We start from the raw sequence: 18,179 nt of genomic DNA on the forward strand, positions 1-18,179 counted from the left end.
GGGTTGTCGCAATTGAATTTGAAAGAAGGGATTAGATTGTTATTGTTCTTATTGGAGTTGGAAGGTCTTGGAGGAAGTAGTATATTGATTGGTATTGTTGTTGGTAATTTGACCGAGTTGAATTCTCGAATTGTTGTTGATAAAATTGACCGAGTTAGATTTTCGGGGATGGTGTATTTACAGGGGAAGTGCTGCCAAAATTTTGATAGACAAAATGTTAGTTTAGGATGAGAATCTTGGATATCTACAGCTAATGTTTGCATTCGTTAACATTGTTATAGATTTTGGGAAGGCCAAGAGTTGAGTGGGATTGATTAAGGAAGCGGACAAGGTATGCAAGGCTTACCCTTACTTTTTTGGCATGATCTTCGATAAACAAGCAAACGATGTACATGTATATGTATGATTTTAATGAAATTTCCTTTTCATAGAACTCGAAACTTATTTCTGAGCCTTCATGTGTCGATCCATGTATGTAACCACCGGTCTTAACAATTTTCTCTATGTGCATATGTAAGTGGTTTGGCACCTTATGAGATTGTGACTTTATTCTACGTTCTCTTAAGATTATCCTTCGTTGATAGTCTCATCTTATAATAATTATTCCTTCAAGGTGAGATAAAGCGACCATGGTAAGTCCATAATATAATCGGAGGTTACCGACCTTCCGTCACTCCGATAGATACACAGCTTTCGTTGGGCTCTCATGCATGCTGTTTATATGACATATGTATATGTATATGGGGGATATGGGGAAGGGCCATATATTGCGCTATAGACGCATTGCCACCTGATCAGTTGGCGTAATTTTCATCTTGGACGCGGGATGCCCGGACGCGGGACATATGTGGGCGAGCTGACATCGTTCGATGCTATGACATGTTCTACTTTCTATGTATATGAAAAAGAAATATTTTTAAAGGAAAGACAAGCATGCATGGCATCCGGCCTAAAAGGGCACTCATATGTACAGGTTACTCTCTTATCTCACTATATGTTCTATGATTCTATAATATGGTTGCTCATACCTTATGTTCTTTATTATGCTGATTTTCATGCCTTACATACTCGGTACATTACTCGTACTGACGTCCCTTCTTGTGGACGCTACGTTTCATGCCACGCAGGTAGGCAGGCAGACGAATTCGGTCCTTAGGAGTTCCATCAGCAGTACACTGAGAGCGCTCCAGTTGTTTCGGAGCTTCATTTTATTGGTACTACTTTTGTGTATATATTTGGGCACGGCAGAAACTGGCCCTCCTTGTGGTCATATGTATATTTTTTAGAGGCTCGTAGACAGATATGTACAGCTAGATGTTTTGCAACTTTGTTCGTCGTTGTGTAATATGTTAGCAAAGTTTGTTGACACATGGTTATAATTATGCTAATGACAATGGTATCGCTCATTCGGCCCACTCAGTAGTAGGAATAGGATACATTATAGTAGGTGCTCGGAATAACACTATCGGGTATCCGCCGCGGCCCTAGTTGGGTCGTGACAGAGCCGGTGGTGGACATGCAGGTGGATATGGTGGTGGTGAAGGGATTGGATCCGTACATGGTGGTGATGGTAATGGTTATGCCCCTTGAAAGCTTATTCTCTTCAGAATATGCAAAGGATTTCCTCTTCTTAATTATCTATACTATTAAAAATAAGATGATCAAATTAAAGTAAGAAGAGGTCTAATTTATAAAAGCAATGACTGCTCATAATATAGGGCTATACTCTTTTCTTTTAATTTGAATGTAAGAATGTGACGTCTAAATAGAAAGATGTGTTGTGAAATTTGGTGCATTTTAATGTTAGAAAAAATGTGTTGTCAAATTCGTGTATTCTCTCTATGTTGCATGCATATGCTATAGTTAATTAGCAACATTACATTGGACGATCTCGAGAGTGAAGATTATTGTTGAAAATAGAATAAAATATTAATCAAACGTCTAATAAACAAACGAAAATAGCAAGTGGAACATTTTTCCCTTTTTTAGTAAAAAAATAGATAAATAAGTATTGTGTATTGATTATTTTAAGTGCAAAAAGTTCGATATTTGAATTTGGTATACCAAAATCTATACATGATCATCGAGATGAAACTAGTTTATGCTTACCCAATCATTTTATACAAAATTCAAGGAGGTTTGTAAATTATTTGGACATGTTTGGCTCTTGTTGGGCTCTTTAATATTAAGATTGTTGATTAAGCTAGTAATTTTGAATTTGAAAATCTGTCCTCTCATCCACAAAAATTAAAGAGAAAAAAATGAAAGAAGGCTGGTGAGGTCCTCGTGAATTAATTATAAGATTCACTCAATTCAATTTTATGTGTTGCATACTCTTTTGTATTTACATTTTTTTATCGACACATAAATATTATGATATATTTAAAATCACAAAAAAAAACTTTTTTTTAAGAAAACCTTCATATCTAATCAAACATCTTCTTATACAAAATAAGATAGAAGTAGCACTGCATTCCACTAAAAGGTTAAATTGCCAAGTCCAATTTGATGGATAGTGGATACTTTCGCTTTTTTAACGGTCAACTTAACAAATTATCATAACCATATATAAATAACTAGATTAATTAATTTTTATCAGGATTTAAATATTCAGAAATTATGTAAATAAAATTTTCTCATATTAATTAATCAGAAAATACATTAAATGATCGATAAAGAGAGACTTATTAATCTTCTAACCACCTGCTACTTTTATCCCTTCAATGAGAGTTTCAACTTTCAGAAGATAAGAATATGACATAATCGATGGCCTCTAAAACAATGAAGTAATGTTTGATTAAAGGAAAAACTAAAAAATTATATATACACTACGAATTAATAATTAATCTTGAATATGTGTCTCCGTATACTGTAGTAAAATAGAGAAGTCCTTATTACTACATAAAACTTGTAAATGTATATATAATACAAATAGGAATTTAATCAACTTCTATGTAACATGTATAAAGAAAAAGGGAATTTGCTTTGTTCTTACTTTGAACTTTTTGCTGTCATCTTACAAAAACGTCTTAATATTTTTAGACTCGAGACAATGTGGCATTCCATCCTGACTTCATAAATATCATCAAAAAATCATGGGAAGAAGGGAAAGAAATCCTCCAAGCAATTCCCGACTTTCAAAAAATGGCTATAAAATGGAATAGGAATGTCTTTGGTAACATTTTTTATAAATAATAATAAAAAAAAGAATCCTGAAAAGAATAGAAGGCATCCAAAAATCAGTATACTATGGGCATAGCAGCTTCCTTACTAAATTAGAGCAAGAACTGATTAAAGATTTCAACCAAATTCTAAAAACTGAAGAGGAATTCTGGAAATTAAAATTCAGGGTAAATTGGTTAAACGAAGGTGATGCGAATACAAAGTTCTTTCACATAACAACCCTCAACCGAAGAAGAAGAAATCGAATTCTAGCTCTTCAAAATGACAACGGAAACTGGTCTTATAACCAAAATGATATAAGCTTAGAAATATTCGAATACTTCAAAAATCTATTTACTACTCATCATCATCTTTCACCAATAGAGAGATTCCTTATGATTAGTGATAATCATCATCTAGACCTCTCTATTCTAGGTGAAATACCCACAAATGAGGAGATATTTCAAGCAATAAAATCCTTTAAATCTTTTAAAGCTCCTGAATTTGACGGGATACACCCTTTTTTCTATCAAAAATATTGAAATATCGTAGGTAGTTTTATCAACAATCTTTGTAAACATGCCTTTGAAGTGGACCAGAATCCAAGCCAAATAAATGAAACATTTATTTGTTTAATCCCCCCAAAAAAAAATGTTGCCAACCTTAGAGACTTTAGACCTATTAGCCTGGTAATACGACTTACAAAGTTATCACAAAAATTATTTCTCAAAGACTCCGACCCTTCATGAACAACCTAATAGGTCCATGTCAAGCCAGTTTCTTAAAAAACAGGCAAGCTTCGGATAACGCTATTAGTATCCAAGAAATAGTCACTCACTTCATGAAAATGAAAGGAAAAAAAGTCAAACTTATTGCAAAAATAGATCTGAAAAAGGCTTTTGATAAGATAGAATGGTCTTTCATAAGAACCACCCTAAAATTCTTCCACTTCCCTTCCAACATAATCAATCTTATAATGTCTTGTATCACTACTAGTAAAATTTCCATACTAGTAAATGGAATTAGAACAAATTACTTCAAACCATCCAGAGGAATAAGACAAGTAGACCCTATCTCCCCATATATCTTCATCCTATATATGAAAATGCTCTCCCGATCTATTGAAGAATATGTTAAAAAAAATAGATGGATCCCTATAAAAAAAAAATTGGCCCATCTTTATCTCACCTCTTCTTTGCAGACGATCTAGTACTATTAGGACATGGAGGCCATTTTGATTGGCTTATAAGCTGTTTTCAGCTTTTTTTGAGTGTTTGGCTAGCCAACTTAAAGTCATTTTGTACTTAAAATAAGCCTCAATAAATAGTTATGTTTATTTGTATGAACTTATTTTAAACAGTTTATAAGTTGAAAACAGTTTATAAGTCAAAAGAAAAAAGTTGGCCTGCACCTACTCTTTTTTTTAACTTATATGCAGTTTTCAACTTATAAGTTGATTAAAAATAAGTCAATTCAAACGGGCTAATTATAGTAAGGAAAACTGCAATATTATCAATGAAACTATTAGAAGTTTCTTCCTATTGTCAGGATAAGTGGTTAACCCAAATAAATCTAAACTTATCCTCTCAAAAAACTGCCCGAACTTACTCCAAAATGAAACTTCGCCATTATTAGGTATTAAAAATGGTAAACACTTTGAAAAATACCTAGGCTTCCCAATATCTTACCAAAAAAGATCGGCTATTGATTTTCAATCTATACTTGATAACATGAAAAACAAAATGGCGGGATGAAAAATAAATTTCCTAAATATAGCAGGAAGAACAACCCTAGCAAAAGCTTGCCTCAACAATATCCCGACTCATGTTATACAAATTAACAAGCTCCCCAAAAGCATCACCAATAAAATTGATCAACTACAAAGGAATTTTATTTGGGGCTCCACCAGTGATAAGAGAAAATTACACTTGCTTAAATGGGAGATACTGGCTACCAAAAAAACTGAGGGAGGGCTAGGTATACAACTAACGGATCAAAGGAACATGGCTCTATTAGCCAAACTAGCATGGCGAACCTTTAAAGAACCTACATCTCTATGGGCAAGCACCCTCTTGAGAAAATATACAACACAAGGAATATTAGAAAGAACTTGTTCTACTAAACCATCACATAGCCCTAAGACCTTATGTGCAGCTGGGATAGTGTAAAATTTGGAATAGTGTGGGTACTCGAGGATTCTATCAATCTCCTTTTGGTTTGATAGATGGATACAAAATGGCCAAACCATTAAAGAATTAATCTAGGGACCCTTGACGGAACATGAAATCTCCTATAAAGTGAGTGACATTGTCAACAATAACGAACTAATAACCAACCACCAATTATCATTTGAACTATCTCTAGAAATAAATAACCTCCTCAAAACTACCTACTTTCCTCAAATTCATCACCATAAGGATAGTGCTGCATGAAAATTCAACCCTCAAGGCATATTGACAACAAGTTCCGCATATAAATTCCTCACTAGAAAAAAGGCTAACCCAAATAACATTCCTACAAACTTCAACTGGATATGGAGACTACATTGCCCTAACAAGATTTAATTTTTTCTCTGGCTTTGTCAACATAACAGAATACCCTCGCGAAGCTATTTAGCATCCATAGGGATAGGCACTGACTCGACTTGTCTTATATGCAACTCTACAGAGACAATTCGACATATTTTCCTTGAATGCTCAAATGCCAGAAAAATTTGGCAAAAGTTGGGAGCTTTCCACAAGATTAACCTAATCATTAATACAAAGTAACCATGACTGGCTAAAGAACCTAAAGGAACTCAATCTCAAAATCCCTAACAAGAGAATAAATTGGGAAGAGCTCTTTCCCTTCGTAATATGGAATATATGGTTAGTAAGAAACAATAATCATCACAATAACTCCCGCGAACAAATCTGTTTGAACCATATTATGAACCACGCCGTGGAATACCATCGTCTCACACACTGTCCAAAAAGTACTAATGAATACATAGTCACTTATCTAAGATGGAAACCTCCTCTGATCTAATCGGCTACAAACTAAATACGGATGGCTGTAACATCTCTACAGGAAAAGAAGGGATCGGAGGAGTAATTAGAAACTGTGAAGAACATTGGGTAATAGGATACATGGGAAATCTCTATAGTACAAATAGTATAACAGCGAAACTATTAGCATTGGTACAAGGGTTAAAAATAGCTTTGGATAGGAATCTCATAAAAAAAGGGCAGCCCGGTACACTAAAGCTCCCGCTATGCGCGGGGTCCGGGGAAGGGCCTGACCACAAGGGTCTATTGTACGCAGTCTTGCCTTGCATTTCTGCCATACCACTGAAAATCCATACGAACTATAAAAAATCCCAAATTTAGTACTAAACGATCACCCATCTTATGCAAATATTTTATCTGATTGCAGGGATCTGCTACACCGTCTGGAACCCCCCCCCCCCCTCCTCCCAAATACAGCATAGCTACAGGGAGGAAAATGGAGTGGCGGATGCACTTGCTAAGGATGGTACCAAATTGTCGCAAGCCAACTCCTTTTTTTGCTGGGAAGTTCCACTGATGTTTGTCTTGGAGAAGATAAAGGTAGACAAGACTGAAATTTTTTTTGTTTGACTAACAAAGTCATCTTGTGACAGATTTTTTTGTAATAGTAATAATATTGTTCTACCCCCAAACACTAACAATAGTGTAGCACTGTCACTCTCTTGTAATGATGCATATTAAGTGTTAATATAATTATCCTTTCTTACCAAAAAAAAATGTGAAATTAAAATGGACGAAGTAATATTTCGTTAAGGATTAATAACTGTTTGAATTGGAATATTGGATAGAATAACTTCATCATCAAAGTCATGTGCATTGGGTTGTTAATGGCAGTGATAATCAAAGTTGTGGATGCCAGAAAAAGCACAATACTGTTGTCTACTAGCTAGGTGCAATAAGTGATGATATTCTCTTCGTTTCAATTTATTTGTCTTATTTTTTTTAGTCCGTTTTGAAAAGGAAGCATCTTTTCTATTTGAGCAACTCTTTAACTTTAACTTCCCACATTGCATGTTTAAGACCATAAGAATTAAAAAAATTCTTTGTTTTCTTAAATTTCGATCAAATAAAAATAGGACAACCAAATTAAAACGGAAACGGTATTTCATTTTAGAGTATGTCTTCTTTTCCCCATTTTCCACTTTGTTGTGTATTTTTGTGAAGATTGCTATAGTGGGGGAAGCAAACATTTCTTCTTGCATGTGCTTCAACCACTCTTTGCTCATTGACACGGTTTTGGACCATCACCCTACCACAACATGCTTGTGGGGGGAGAATATCTATATATATATATATATAGGCTTAATTGTTTGCATATCAAAACCAAATTTGTGGGATTCACAAAACATTCCTCCATGGCTAATCATAAGGTTTCTATTGTGTTTTTCTCTATGCTACTGAGTGTAACCATATGTTATGCTTCTTCTAGAGCTCTCCTCAATCTAGAGGGAGGTCTTGGCTACAATGTGGGTGTCACCATTGGCTATGGTGCAGGGCATGGTGGTGGATCCGGAGGCGGTTATGGGGGTGGTGGAGCTGCGGGATATGGAGGTGGTGGAGGTGGAGGTTATGGAGGTGGTGGTGGTTATGAAGGTATAGTTAATCATGGTGGATATGGGGGTGGGGGTGGTGAAGGTGGTGGTAGTGGTGGAGGTAGTGGTGGTTATTCACCTGGTGGAGAGCATGGAGGAGGATATGGAGGAGGTAGTGGTGGTGGGCATGGTGGAGGAGGAGGTTATGGTGTAGGTGGTGATCATGAAATAGGATATGGAGGTGGAGGAGGAACAGGAAGTGGTGGTGGATATGGCGGAGGCACAGAACATGGAGGTGCATATGGTGGTGGAGAAGGCGGTGGTAGTGGTAGCGGTGGTGGATATGGTGCAGGTTTAGAACACGGAGGTACATATGCTGGTGGTGGAGGAGGTGGTAGTGGTAGTGGTGGTGGATATAGTGGAGGTGCAGAACACGGAGGTGCATATGGTGGTGGAGGAGGGGGTGGTTATGGTGCGGGAGGGGTTCCAGGAGGCGGTTATGGAGGCGGAGAAGGAGGAGGAAGTGGTGGTGGTTATGGAGAAGCAGGGGGTTTACCTGGTAGTGGATATGGAGGAGGAGGAGGCCATGGAGGAGGTAGTGGAGGAGGCTATGGTTCAGGAGGAGCTGCAGGTAGTGGATATGGAAGTGGTGGAGGAGCAGGTGGTGGTGCAGGAGGAGCTTATGGAGGTGGGCATGCCGGTGGTGGTGGAAGTGGTGGTGGAGGTGGCCATGGTGGCTACATTCCTTGAACTTCATAACTTCTATATATATATATATTCAAAACCTTAAAAGAACCTATAACAAATGCTCCTCCTGTCGAAGTGTGGTCTTAATGCATGCATGGTTGGATTCCCATTAGTAAAGAATGCTTAAGAGAATTACTGAAGTAGTGTCAATTACTATTGTGCTTCAATTGTTATCCTTAATGTACCTTCATATATATTGATATTAAAATATATAATAATCAATTTATTTTTATCATCTGTAATTTTTTCTTAAATCTTCATTGAATAGCAATTACTACTTGTAGAAATAGTAGACTACAACAAAGTTCTCTTCCAATGTTCAATAACCACTAACTTAGACTGTTACTAAGATTAAGAAAAAAAATTGATATTTACCCCCTCCCCCCCCCCCCCCACCCCCATAAGGGTCTATACATGACACCCTATACCAATAAAATGCAAACGAAATTTCGATGATCATATTGTTATTGGAAAATAATTGGTCCCCTAGTAGGTGGCTGGGATGAGTGTGATCCCCATGTGAGCACATAAATATATGGGGGAGATATTGTAGACGCAATGAGTAAGGTAAAGCTATCAAACTCTCCATTTTGCCACTTTCCTTTTATGCATTTTCTTGTCATAGTCAGAAGGTGAAATTACCCTTTTTTCCCATATAGTAAAGTTAAAATCCTTGAAGAACTGATCTTCAAGCTATTTTGATTAGGTATGATCATCATCCATAGGAGTTAAAAGACACTTCTTTTGATGCGGAAAAAGTATTTTTACAAGTTGATGAAACAGATGGCACTTCTTTGCAAGTTGCATCCTTAATTTGTTATTTCTTCCATTCACTTTTACCTTTAATGTTTCGCTTTTAGTCAGGTATAGGCATAAGATTATGGGACTAAGGCACGCCACCTTAAGCGGAATAGAGCAAGGAGTTTGGATAAATTTTGATTAATATTTTAAAATATATTTTTTCATATCATATTAATATAAAAAAGATATATTATAGCTTATAATATTTTTCATATCATTTTTGAACATTTAGGATTTAAATTAAAAATATTGAATTAATCTGATTCAATTTAGTCGAACATTGACTTTTGTGTAGCAATGTGTGATAAGTAAAAATGAGCGGAGGAAGTAAAGTTCTTCAATATCTGTTGGCTCTAATTCTGAAGTTGAATGCTTAAGTTAACAAAGATCTATTAATAATAAAATCACAAAAGAAAGGAAAGGGAGAAATTAATATAATTGTACTTATTATAATAGTAGCAAAAATACAACTACTAATATTGACTCTTGAAGATGCTGCATTCTTTAATTTGTTGCTGTTTACAAAGCATGGAGTAGAACGTTATTCAATTTTTTTATAGCTCATTTAAACCTTTTATTTATATTATTGTAAGACATCAGAATGCTCTTTTTCCTCCGGAAAGTTTCAAGTTTTGACACAATTTGGCTTGAAAAAATTAATAATTTGTCCAGAAATCATGGGTTTTGTGACTATTGAAGCTGCAGGGGATTTAATATTTTTCTGAGACTTTGCTTTGATCATCATATCCAGTTCTCCATCTTCGTTTATTAATACCATGTCATATATTGGTACTTTCTCTGCATAGTATTCTATATTCTTCTTGTCGTGGTGCCTACAAATTTTGTGATCTTAAACATGTCACGTGCAAAGTTAGAATTAAAGAATTATCAAAAAGAAGAGAGAAATACTTTTTAAAACGGACTGAAAAATAAAGTAAAATAAACAAATTGAAATGGAGGCTATCAATACCTGTCGAAAACTACTAGAGTTGGTTGAAGGCGAGTGATTAGATCAACTACGAGCAATTTCAGTGGATGGCCCATCTCTGTTCTGATTTTTGGTTCTACCTAAATGAATTTTGATAAATCAGAAAATAATTAAACAAGATTTTATATGATTATTAAGACAGTTGAAGTTCAAAGGGAAATTGATACCCCATATTTTTCACAAAGATCAATTAGATATTGAACTTTGTGATACTTAGCATATTCAGTACTTCTCCATTGATCACTTTTTTCTCTAATCATTGAAAGTTCTTGAAAATCCACGCTCCAGATGTCCGACCATGTCTTCGATGAGACTGTAAAGTAAAAAAATAAACAAAATACACATGAACAAAAGTATATATCCTAAATATATAATGATTATGTTTGACAAAATTAGTCCATGAAAAACATGATTCGTCAATTTGATGACGCGAGGAATATTGAAATGATTCAACATGGAAGTATATGTATATATACGAGGAATATTGAGCCATGGCATGATGCCAATAATGGTAACACTGCAACATGATTTCAAGGCAACATTTTTGAGGGTCCATTCAAGTGATTCAATGGAGAATTCTTTCAATGCATTCATCACTATAAGTACATGTTTGGGAACATCTGATGACTCTTGAAAGTTGAATTCTTGTTTTGGTGTTTGCTTCCACAAGTTGTTCTCTTCTATATCACCACACAAAACCTCCATATTTTGAAGTGAAATGGGGAAATATAATTATTCGTGAAGGAGAAAAGAAGGAATTTTGATCATGGCCTTTCAGATACTTATATAGGACAAGTTTTGAAACAGGAAAGTAATTTGTTCGATATTAACAAGAAAATGATTTAGAATGATTTATGTAACCTATGATGTAGTATAATGAAGCCAAACAAAGTTGCCTGGTTTGTGGTGATCTCCATTTGTTGATTGAAGATGCTTGAATCCAAATGTTTTCTTCAGACAACCTCAAAGTTAACTTTCAACTAAGCACATAAATGTCTAATTAAATAGAGTAATATTTTAATTACATAAATGTTAATTAGAAGTTCAATAGTTGTACTTTAATTTTTCACACTTAATTACCCCAAAACGTAAACCACGGCCTCTTTAGGAGTGCATTAGGTTGTTTGTCTTGGAAGCTATAAAGCCTAGTCGTGATACGTGAATTTACATTTTTTGAAACTTTCATTAAATTCTTATACATGTATGTTGACATTAAATTATATATTCTCATATCTGCCTTTTTTCACTTGACTCTTGATGCAAATTTCTTTTGCCCTGTTAGCTGACTTTTTCCTCCATCAAGCTCCATTTACAAGTTTTGATTAATAAAAAGAAAGGTAACCATCGTATTCTCATGCATATTAGTTCGAATAAACTAATTTGAACCTTTTGATGGAAACCACAAACAAGGAATTGTTAATTTCATTCATCATATTGATATGCAGCTGTATAATATAATTAATCCCTGGAAATTTCACCAGTTTAGTTCATAGAATTATATTTTATTTTATTTTTGGTGGCTAGGGAGTTCTATTGACATAGAATAACTATTTTTCCTGCAACTATTTTGTACTTTTGACATGAGTTCATTTTCACACATGCTCAAAATCTAGTAAATGAATAAAAGCATTGGTATTTACCATACTAAAGTTCAGTGTAGATGATAAAATTTCATACTACAAGAGCTCACCAAGTTCTTGGGTATAAGAGAGTAATTATAATTCTCAGTTATGAGAAATATAATATAAAATCTCTACTCTGCACTATACAATGAAACTCTAAAATATGAACAACAAAACAGCTAACATCAATAAAACTAACCAGAGCCATGTTTGTTGGACGCCTAGAGCTTGGTATCAAGACCCTATTCGGTTAGTTCAGAGTTTCCAGTTACAAATTACTAGTATATGCCCATAACTTATCTCATGCTGCCAGCCATTACAGTACGCATCGTAGAGCCAATGCTAGACCTTCGGCGACTGGTGGAATTAGTGTCATCTCTAGTTGGAGATACTTCCATTCTTCTCCTCCTCTTCTTATTAGCAGAACCTTCACTGCACGAACCCTGCACAGCAGCTAGTAATTGCTGGGCTCTAGACCCAGGCATGTTTTTCTTTATCAGAGAGCATGCCTGCTTTCTTTCCATGTCCTGCTCTAGGTCCTTCTGCAGTTGCTTTTTGCAAGAAACCTGGCCTACCGTTCTTAGATGGCCACAAGGAATATGGTAATCATTATCTGCAAATGAAAACCTATGATTTAGCACCAGCTTCTCCATATTCACTATAGGCGACAAAGTTGACAGTATAATAGAAGTGGAAGATGTGGTTACCTGGGGGATCTTCTCTATATATCTCCGGGCTTGGAGATCTAGGCGGTGTTTCGGGTGTGATATATAAAGTTCTGCTGGTTGAACCAGGGTCCAGAGTACTGCAGCTTTCTTTGAGTACTGAAACCCTGGAAATTGGTTTAGACACATCTTTGAGTACTGAAGGTGACGACACTTTATCCACTTCACGTGACTTGGAATACAGAATATTACTTGCACCAAGTGGTGGTCTAGGAGTAGACATCATCTGCACATTTTCCTTTCCTTCACTATCCTGAACCTTGTTGAGAGAATTGGGAGATGACTCATTTGCAGCATCATTGGATTCTTTGACATCGAAAGCCTGGGCATTTGGCAGAAGCGGAGAAGGAACACAGACAGCATCTGTATTCTCTAAAACCGATTTGGGAGAAGTACTCCGGATGGACGGATCTATAAAGGGCTTTTGCCCTTCTATAAAATCCGAAAACCAAGGAGTGCCCCTCTTTGCATAAAATAGAACATATGCTTCCTGTGACAAAACATAATCTTCTCGAACATGAACAACCTATCAAGTTAAAACAAATAAAATATCAGTTCATCATAAATGCTTGTTTTTCCCCTTTTTGCCAGGGGAACTGAAGGGTACCGTATAACAAAAATAAGCAAAGATGAAATGATGTTTAATGAGGTACAAAAAAAAGATGGTTACAAAGTTAGAAATCCACAGAATATTAGGAAACTTTGTAGTATATACCTTTGAGTCATCAAATTTGTACCATTCATTTGGAGCAGAACGAATGAAGCTGTAATAGTGCCCAGAACAGTATGAAAATCCTATATGCACTATAACTGCATAAAGATCATACTTCATTTCTTCCTGTGCACAAGAATGAAAATTCAAAATCATTTAAAGTTTCAGAGATCAAGCAAACAAAAGAAAGATCTTTAATAGAAATTAAGTGAAATTCAGTAGGCAACATTAACCCTGCTTAGACCCAAATCTTATCTTACATAAACAAAGGAGAAAAATTTGCACTCATTGCACAAAAATAAGTCTCTAGAGCTATCAGCTAATTCTTTACCAAAACTACATTGTAAGAATCCCAGAACTTGCAGCTACTAAAACTTATGCAGGAAAAGTTTACCTCTAAAACTATTACTCCTAAGCACTAGTAATGACTCTTCATAGTGTTCTCTACCAGCAAAATTTCACTTTATTTCATATTTTCCATCTCCTAAAATTAAAAGAACCTCTGCAACACTAGTTACTAACATAGACTAAGAAGGAGTAATAGGAACTCACATTATCAACTTGGTTGTTATCAGCATAAGTATGCAAGTCCAATTCTAGAGGAAATGATACATATTTGTCAATCTTCTCAACAATAGAACCATCTGTTTTGAATCTCTTTAGATGAAGGGCCGCAACAGAGGGAGCCTTGTCCAACACAAGCTGCTTCTCGATGGAGACTTGCTCCTTACATTTTTCACATGTGAACTTTGTTTCTGAGTCCTCAATTTTTTCAACCTTTGTGAAGGACTCTAGAGCTGTGTCTACACTGTCAACATCTTCAATCTCTAAACTCAGATCTATTAGAGTCTCATATGTGTCAGAACAATGGCCACAATTACAACACCGCAACTGCAATTTCAAAAAGGCATTTGTAAAATATTAGTTCCACATTTGTATTTAAAAATGACAACCATAGCATATATGTGAATGCAATTGCAAAATACAAGGCACAAAGAATTCACTAATGTTTGATTCTTACTTTGCTAACTAAACGACCTCCAAAAGCCTGTTTCACAATGTTGTCAGTCTCCAAAGTTTGGCAGTCTTTTGGTCTTGAATCATCACAACATCTTTCAAGTTTATCCAGAAAACACTGTAGAAACTCGTGAGCATCTTCCTGTTGGAACCGATGGAAAGTGGAAGAAAAATCTGGTTTTTCACAAAGTTAAGGGTGACAGGGAAACACAGCTACAGATTTGCAAACAAAACAATGAATTTATACAACCTTCATACCTAGCTGGCATGTCTCAATTGAATCTTCAAATTAGTAAACAATTAGTTAAAAAGATAATAAGTAGCACTTTTAGTTCCTCAATTATTGGTAAATTTTAACTTTGATCCTTGTGATATTTGACTAAGCACATTTAACCTTTAATTAATTGAAATTTGTTTTTTAAACCCTTTACGAAGAAAGTATGTTATATTTGAACTATTACTACTTATTAGAACTATATTAACATCAAATATAAAGTAAAAAAAAAAGTTTATCTTAAGATGTGGGTAATTAAGTAGTGGAACAACCAATAATTATGTAAAATGTGTGACTATTCACTAGCAAAGGGATCAAAAGTACAAATTTCAATTAATTGAAGGTTGAATGTGTTTAATCAAATATAATGACCTAAATTAAGATTTACCAATAATTGAGGAACCAAAAGTACTATTTACCCTATTTTAAAAGGAAATTTATTAGAGAATTGAAAAAAAAAATTATTTGAGGTATAATAGTTAGTTATTATTAGTAAATTATTTTTGGACAAAACTAAACACTGGTTGTGATAAATGGAACAATGTAATAAAAGTAACTGATTAGATCAACAACAACATACCCAATACAATCACACAAGTGGGGTTAGGAGGATATAGTGTGTACCCATACCTTACCCCTAATTCCTTAGGAGGTAGAGAGGCTATTTCCAATAGACAAATAACTGGTTAGATCAGCTAACATAATCCTAACTGGTTAGATCAGCTAACATAATCCTAACAAAACATGTCATAATAAAAGGGAACGAAGAAACAAATGTACAAATAGTGTGTGTTGTACCAAAACCTTGTCATCTTTCTTCTATTTTGGTAAAAACTCGAGCATCTTAGGACAAATTTGAAGATATGAACAAGATTAATAGAAAAAATAAACATGCATCTATATTTGTATAAAATGTAATATCATCCCAAAAATCAAAAACAAAATCTGAAAGGATACAGTTCAAGTTGTTAACAAATTTCCAGGGAGAGACTACACCAGCCTCAGAAAACAGCGAAGCATCAATCAGCTTTCTCAGTGCACAAATTACACAGAATCCCTTCAGGTAACCTACAATTGATACACAGACAAATACTAATCAACCTCAGGAATAGAGAGAGAGAAAAAGATGTTTTTTACCCACCAGACCAGATTAATCAGACGACACACACTAACATAACTCAAATGATTGAAAACAATGCCAATGCAGAGTTAATTCTTACCTTTGTTTCAAAACAAAATTTCAAGTGTTTGGAGTACAGGGATTGAACTATTCAATTTTTCATTTCATCATTTGAACATAGATTCTTTTAATTTATCAAAAATAAAATTTACAAATTTATTACAAGTCAAAAGTTTTTTATGAACACTAATAGAGACATAAAAAATGGAACAAATGGGGTTAGTTCTTACTATTACATGGTGTGGTGTGATCAATCGACTTAAGGCCCTGAATCAGAGGTACTGTATGCATGAACGATTGCAAAACCGCATTTAGATAGCATGTATTGCCTAAATTAGCAAGCCCTGCACCCTGATAACAATCCAAAAAAAAAATCAACACAAAACAAAAAGTACCAAAATCCCAATTAACATATGCCACACACAGTAAAAAATTAGTGCAATTCCTGAAGCTTGAAGATTAATACCAGCAAACACTTAGCTTCCTCGTCTCTGTAAGAATTCCACTGTAACTCAACTGGTACCGACTTGTTAGGTTCTACTTTACTTTCCGAAGACCCGTCCGTCCAATCAAAAGGCGATGGCTCATTCTCAGGAGATGGCTCGTCCTCAGGCTCAGCAGCAGCCGGTTGTGAATACAGAGGCTTGGAGTTGGTGATTTTACCCCAAGGCTGAGCCCAACGGCTGCAATAATATGGAGCAGAGTATGTACGAACAGGTGATGCGTCCAATTCTTCCTCCTCCATACATAGCTCTTCCGATTCGATAGAATTGGCTGGGTTTTCAGAACTCGGTAGATTTCCATCATCATCAGAAATTGGTGAAGACCCATCTAGGGTTTCATCAGAACTTACTAAAGCAACCGGTTTAGAGCCGGTTACTGGGGTTTCTGAGCAAAGCGTTTTCATTGAAATGTTGAAAAAACTTACTGTAAGAGTTGACTTCTGGAGGAAGAATAGGTGAAATTGGTTTTCTAGGGTTTTGGATTTGGGAATACTTGCAAAGTTAAAAGGTTTTGAAGAATGGAGGGAATGGGAAAGGAGAAGAAGAGGGAAGAGGTTGAATATGAAAATTGGGAAAATTGGGAAGTGAAATCTCGAGGAATTATTCAGATTAACGGAGAGTTTTGAAATGGGAGGGAAATATCAGCCGCCATTTTGGATTTTTCAAGAATGATTTCAATTAGGAAGGAGCCAAATGTATATAGTGTTGAAGAATTACCAAAATTATACATTTTTTACTATAGATGGAATCTCACAAAATATGTATGAGTTTTATTTTTATTTTTTTATTTTTATTTTATCATTTTGTCCTGATCTCTTAGTAAATTAAAAAGCTTTAAAAATAAAATAAAATATTTCGAAAAAAAGTTCAAATGTCCTAATATTACTCATTTCAAATGGTAATCAATAAGTATATAGTCGTATATGTTTCATAGCCTTGTTGTATTGTGGGTCGTTTTGTTCGTAGGATAAGATGGATATTTCGTGATTAATTTTGAATATACCATTTTATCCCATCCAATTTGATTTTAACTTAGTCTACAAACAAAAACAACCTTGTTTAGCTTGTCCAGTGTCAATTTATCCTAATTTGTTAATAAAAGAATTTGATTATTGTTATAAAATATATTATTATGTGGATGTACACTGAATATAATCTCCCCATTACTCTTTTATCATTATGTTCCACCTTACCTATGACCTCAAATCCTTAATGCTGTGTCTTCCACCTCCTCCGTGATCTTTCCCCTTAGTTTCATGTTTATAACATTTTCTTTACGTACCTCTATGTAATTCTATAAATAGAGAATGTAAAGTTATACTTAAGGGTGTGTATCAATTGATTCAGTTTGGTTTGAAGTATTATTGATTTGGTTTATTGATTACATCTTTTAAATATACTAAATTGATAACCAAACTGATAAAATACTTGTTATCAGTTTTTGGTTTATCAGTTTTTCGTCTTTAACGATTCGATTTTCGATTTAACCAATAAGAAAATGCTTTCAAAAGAAATATAAGACTTCTCCAATAATTTGACGCAATATAGTCATACAATGAAACAAGCAAATCAGACGTTCTTGTTGTGAATACTCACAATTCACAACTCTAGTTATCGCCTAATCCTTGCCGTTGTCGTTACAAATCGTAGCTGCCACCGTTCTTAGTTCTTTAGATTTTGACATTGTGAATCTAAAGTAATACTAACACCTAAAGGATAATACTAACGCCTAAAAGATAAATACAGTGTGAATTATGTAGGGTACTAATAATTTGATATAGTGATTATATTAATATCTTTTGTTTGATACTTTGATATTTATGTATGAGTAAAAATTTAAAATAATAAATTATTATAGTCTTAATGGGT

General features: G+C 34.8%; 2 protein-coding genes and 1 long non-coding RNA gene across 3 annotated transcripts; 1 reads left to right on the top strand and 2 right to left on the bottom strand.

Moving 5' to 3' along the window:
• The first annotated feature begins 7,548 nt into the window (after positions 1-7,548).
• On the top strand, positions 7,549-8,723 carry LOC129888471 (glycine-rich cell wall structural protein 1.8-like). The gene has a single exon (XM_055963444.1). The coding sequence runs from the start codon at positions 7,565-7,567 to the stop codon at positions 8,489-8,491; it is 927 nt and encodes a 308-aa protein (XP_055819419.1). The 5' UTR covers positions 7,549-7,564; the 3' UTR covers positions 8,492-8,723.
• A 1,389-nt stretch (positions 8,724-10,112) lies between these two features.
• LOC129888473 (uncharacterized) lies at positions 10,113-10,579 on the bottom strand. Its single transcript, XR_008766668.1, has 3 exons — positions 10,445-10,579; positions 10,260-10,357; positions 10,113-10,138 (listed from the first exon to the last, which is right to left on the bottom strand). It is a non-coding gene; the product is annotated as an uncharacterized LOC129888473 (long non-coding RNA).
• A 1,308-nt stretch (positions 10,580-11,887) lies between these two features.
• Positions 11,888-16,984, bottom strand: LOC129889694 (ubiquitin carboxyl-terminal hydrolase 20-like). Its single transcript, XM_055965104.1, has 8 exons — positions 16,274-16,984; positions 16,038-16,158; positions 15,585-15,695; positions 14,358-14,527; positions 13,889-14,227; positions 13,340-13,462; positions 12,607-13,150; positions 11,888-12,512 (listed from the first exon to the last, which is right to left on the bottom strand). Exons 1-8 carry the CDS (start codon positions 16,712-16,714, stop codon positions 12,196-12,198), a joined length of 2,166 nt encoding a protein of 721 aa, XP_055821079.1. The 5' UTR covers positions 16,715-16,984; the 3' UTR covers positions 11,888-12,195.
• Between the last annotated feature and the right edge of the window lie 1,195 nt (positions 16,985-18,179).

Source organism: Solanum dulcamara, chromosome 5 (genome assembly GCF_947179165.1).
Source record: "Solanum dulcamara chromosome 5, daSolDulc1.2, whole genome shotgun sequence".
In the NCBI taxonomy this organism is placed as follows: Eukaryota; Viridiplantae; Streptophyta; class Magnoliopsida; order Solanales; family Solanaceae; genus Solanum; species Solanum dulcamara.

Bases quoted from the DNA above. Each gene is read 5' to 3' on its own strand.
- LOC129889694 (XM_055965104.1), bottom strand. From the start codon at position 16,714: ATGAAAACGCTTTGCTCAGAAACCCCAGTAACCGGCTCTAAACCGGTT. The intron at 13,463-13,888 runs GTGAGTTCCTAT...TCTTGTGCACAG, and splicing joins ATAACAACCAAGTTGATAAT to GAAGAAATGAAGTATGATCT. The intron at 13,151-13,339 runs GTATATACTACA...TTAACTTGATAG, and splicing joins ACAAATTTGATGACTCAAAG to GTTGTTCATGTTCGAGAAGA.
- LOC129888471 (XM_055963444.1), top strand. From the start codon at position 7,565: ATGGCTAATCATAAGGTTTCTATTGTGTTTTTCTCTATGCTACTGAGT.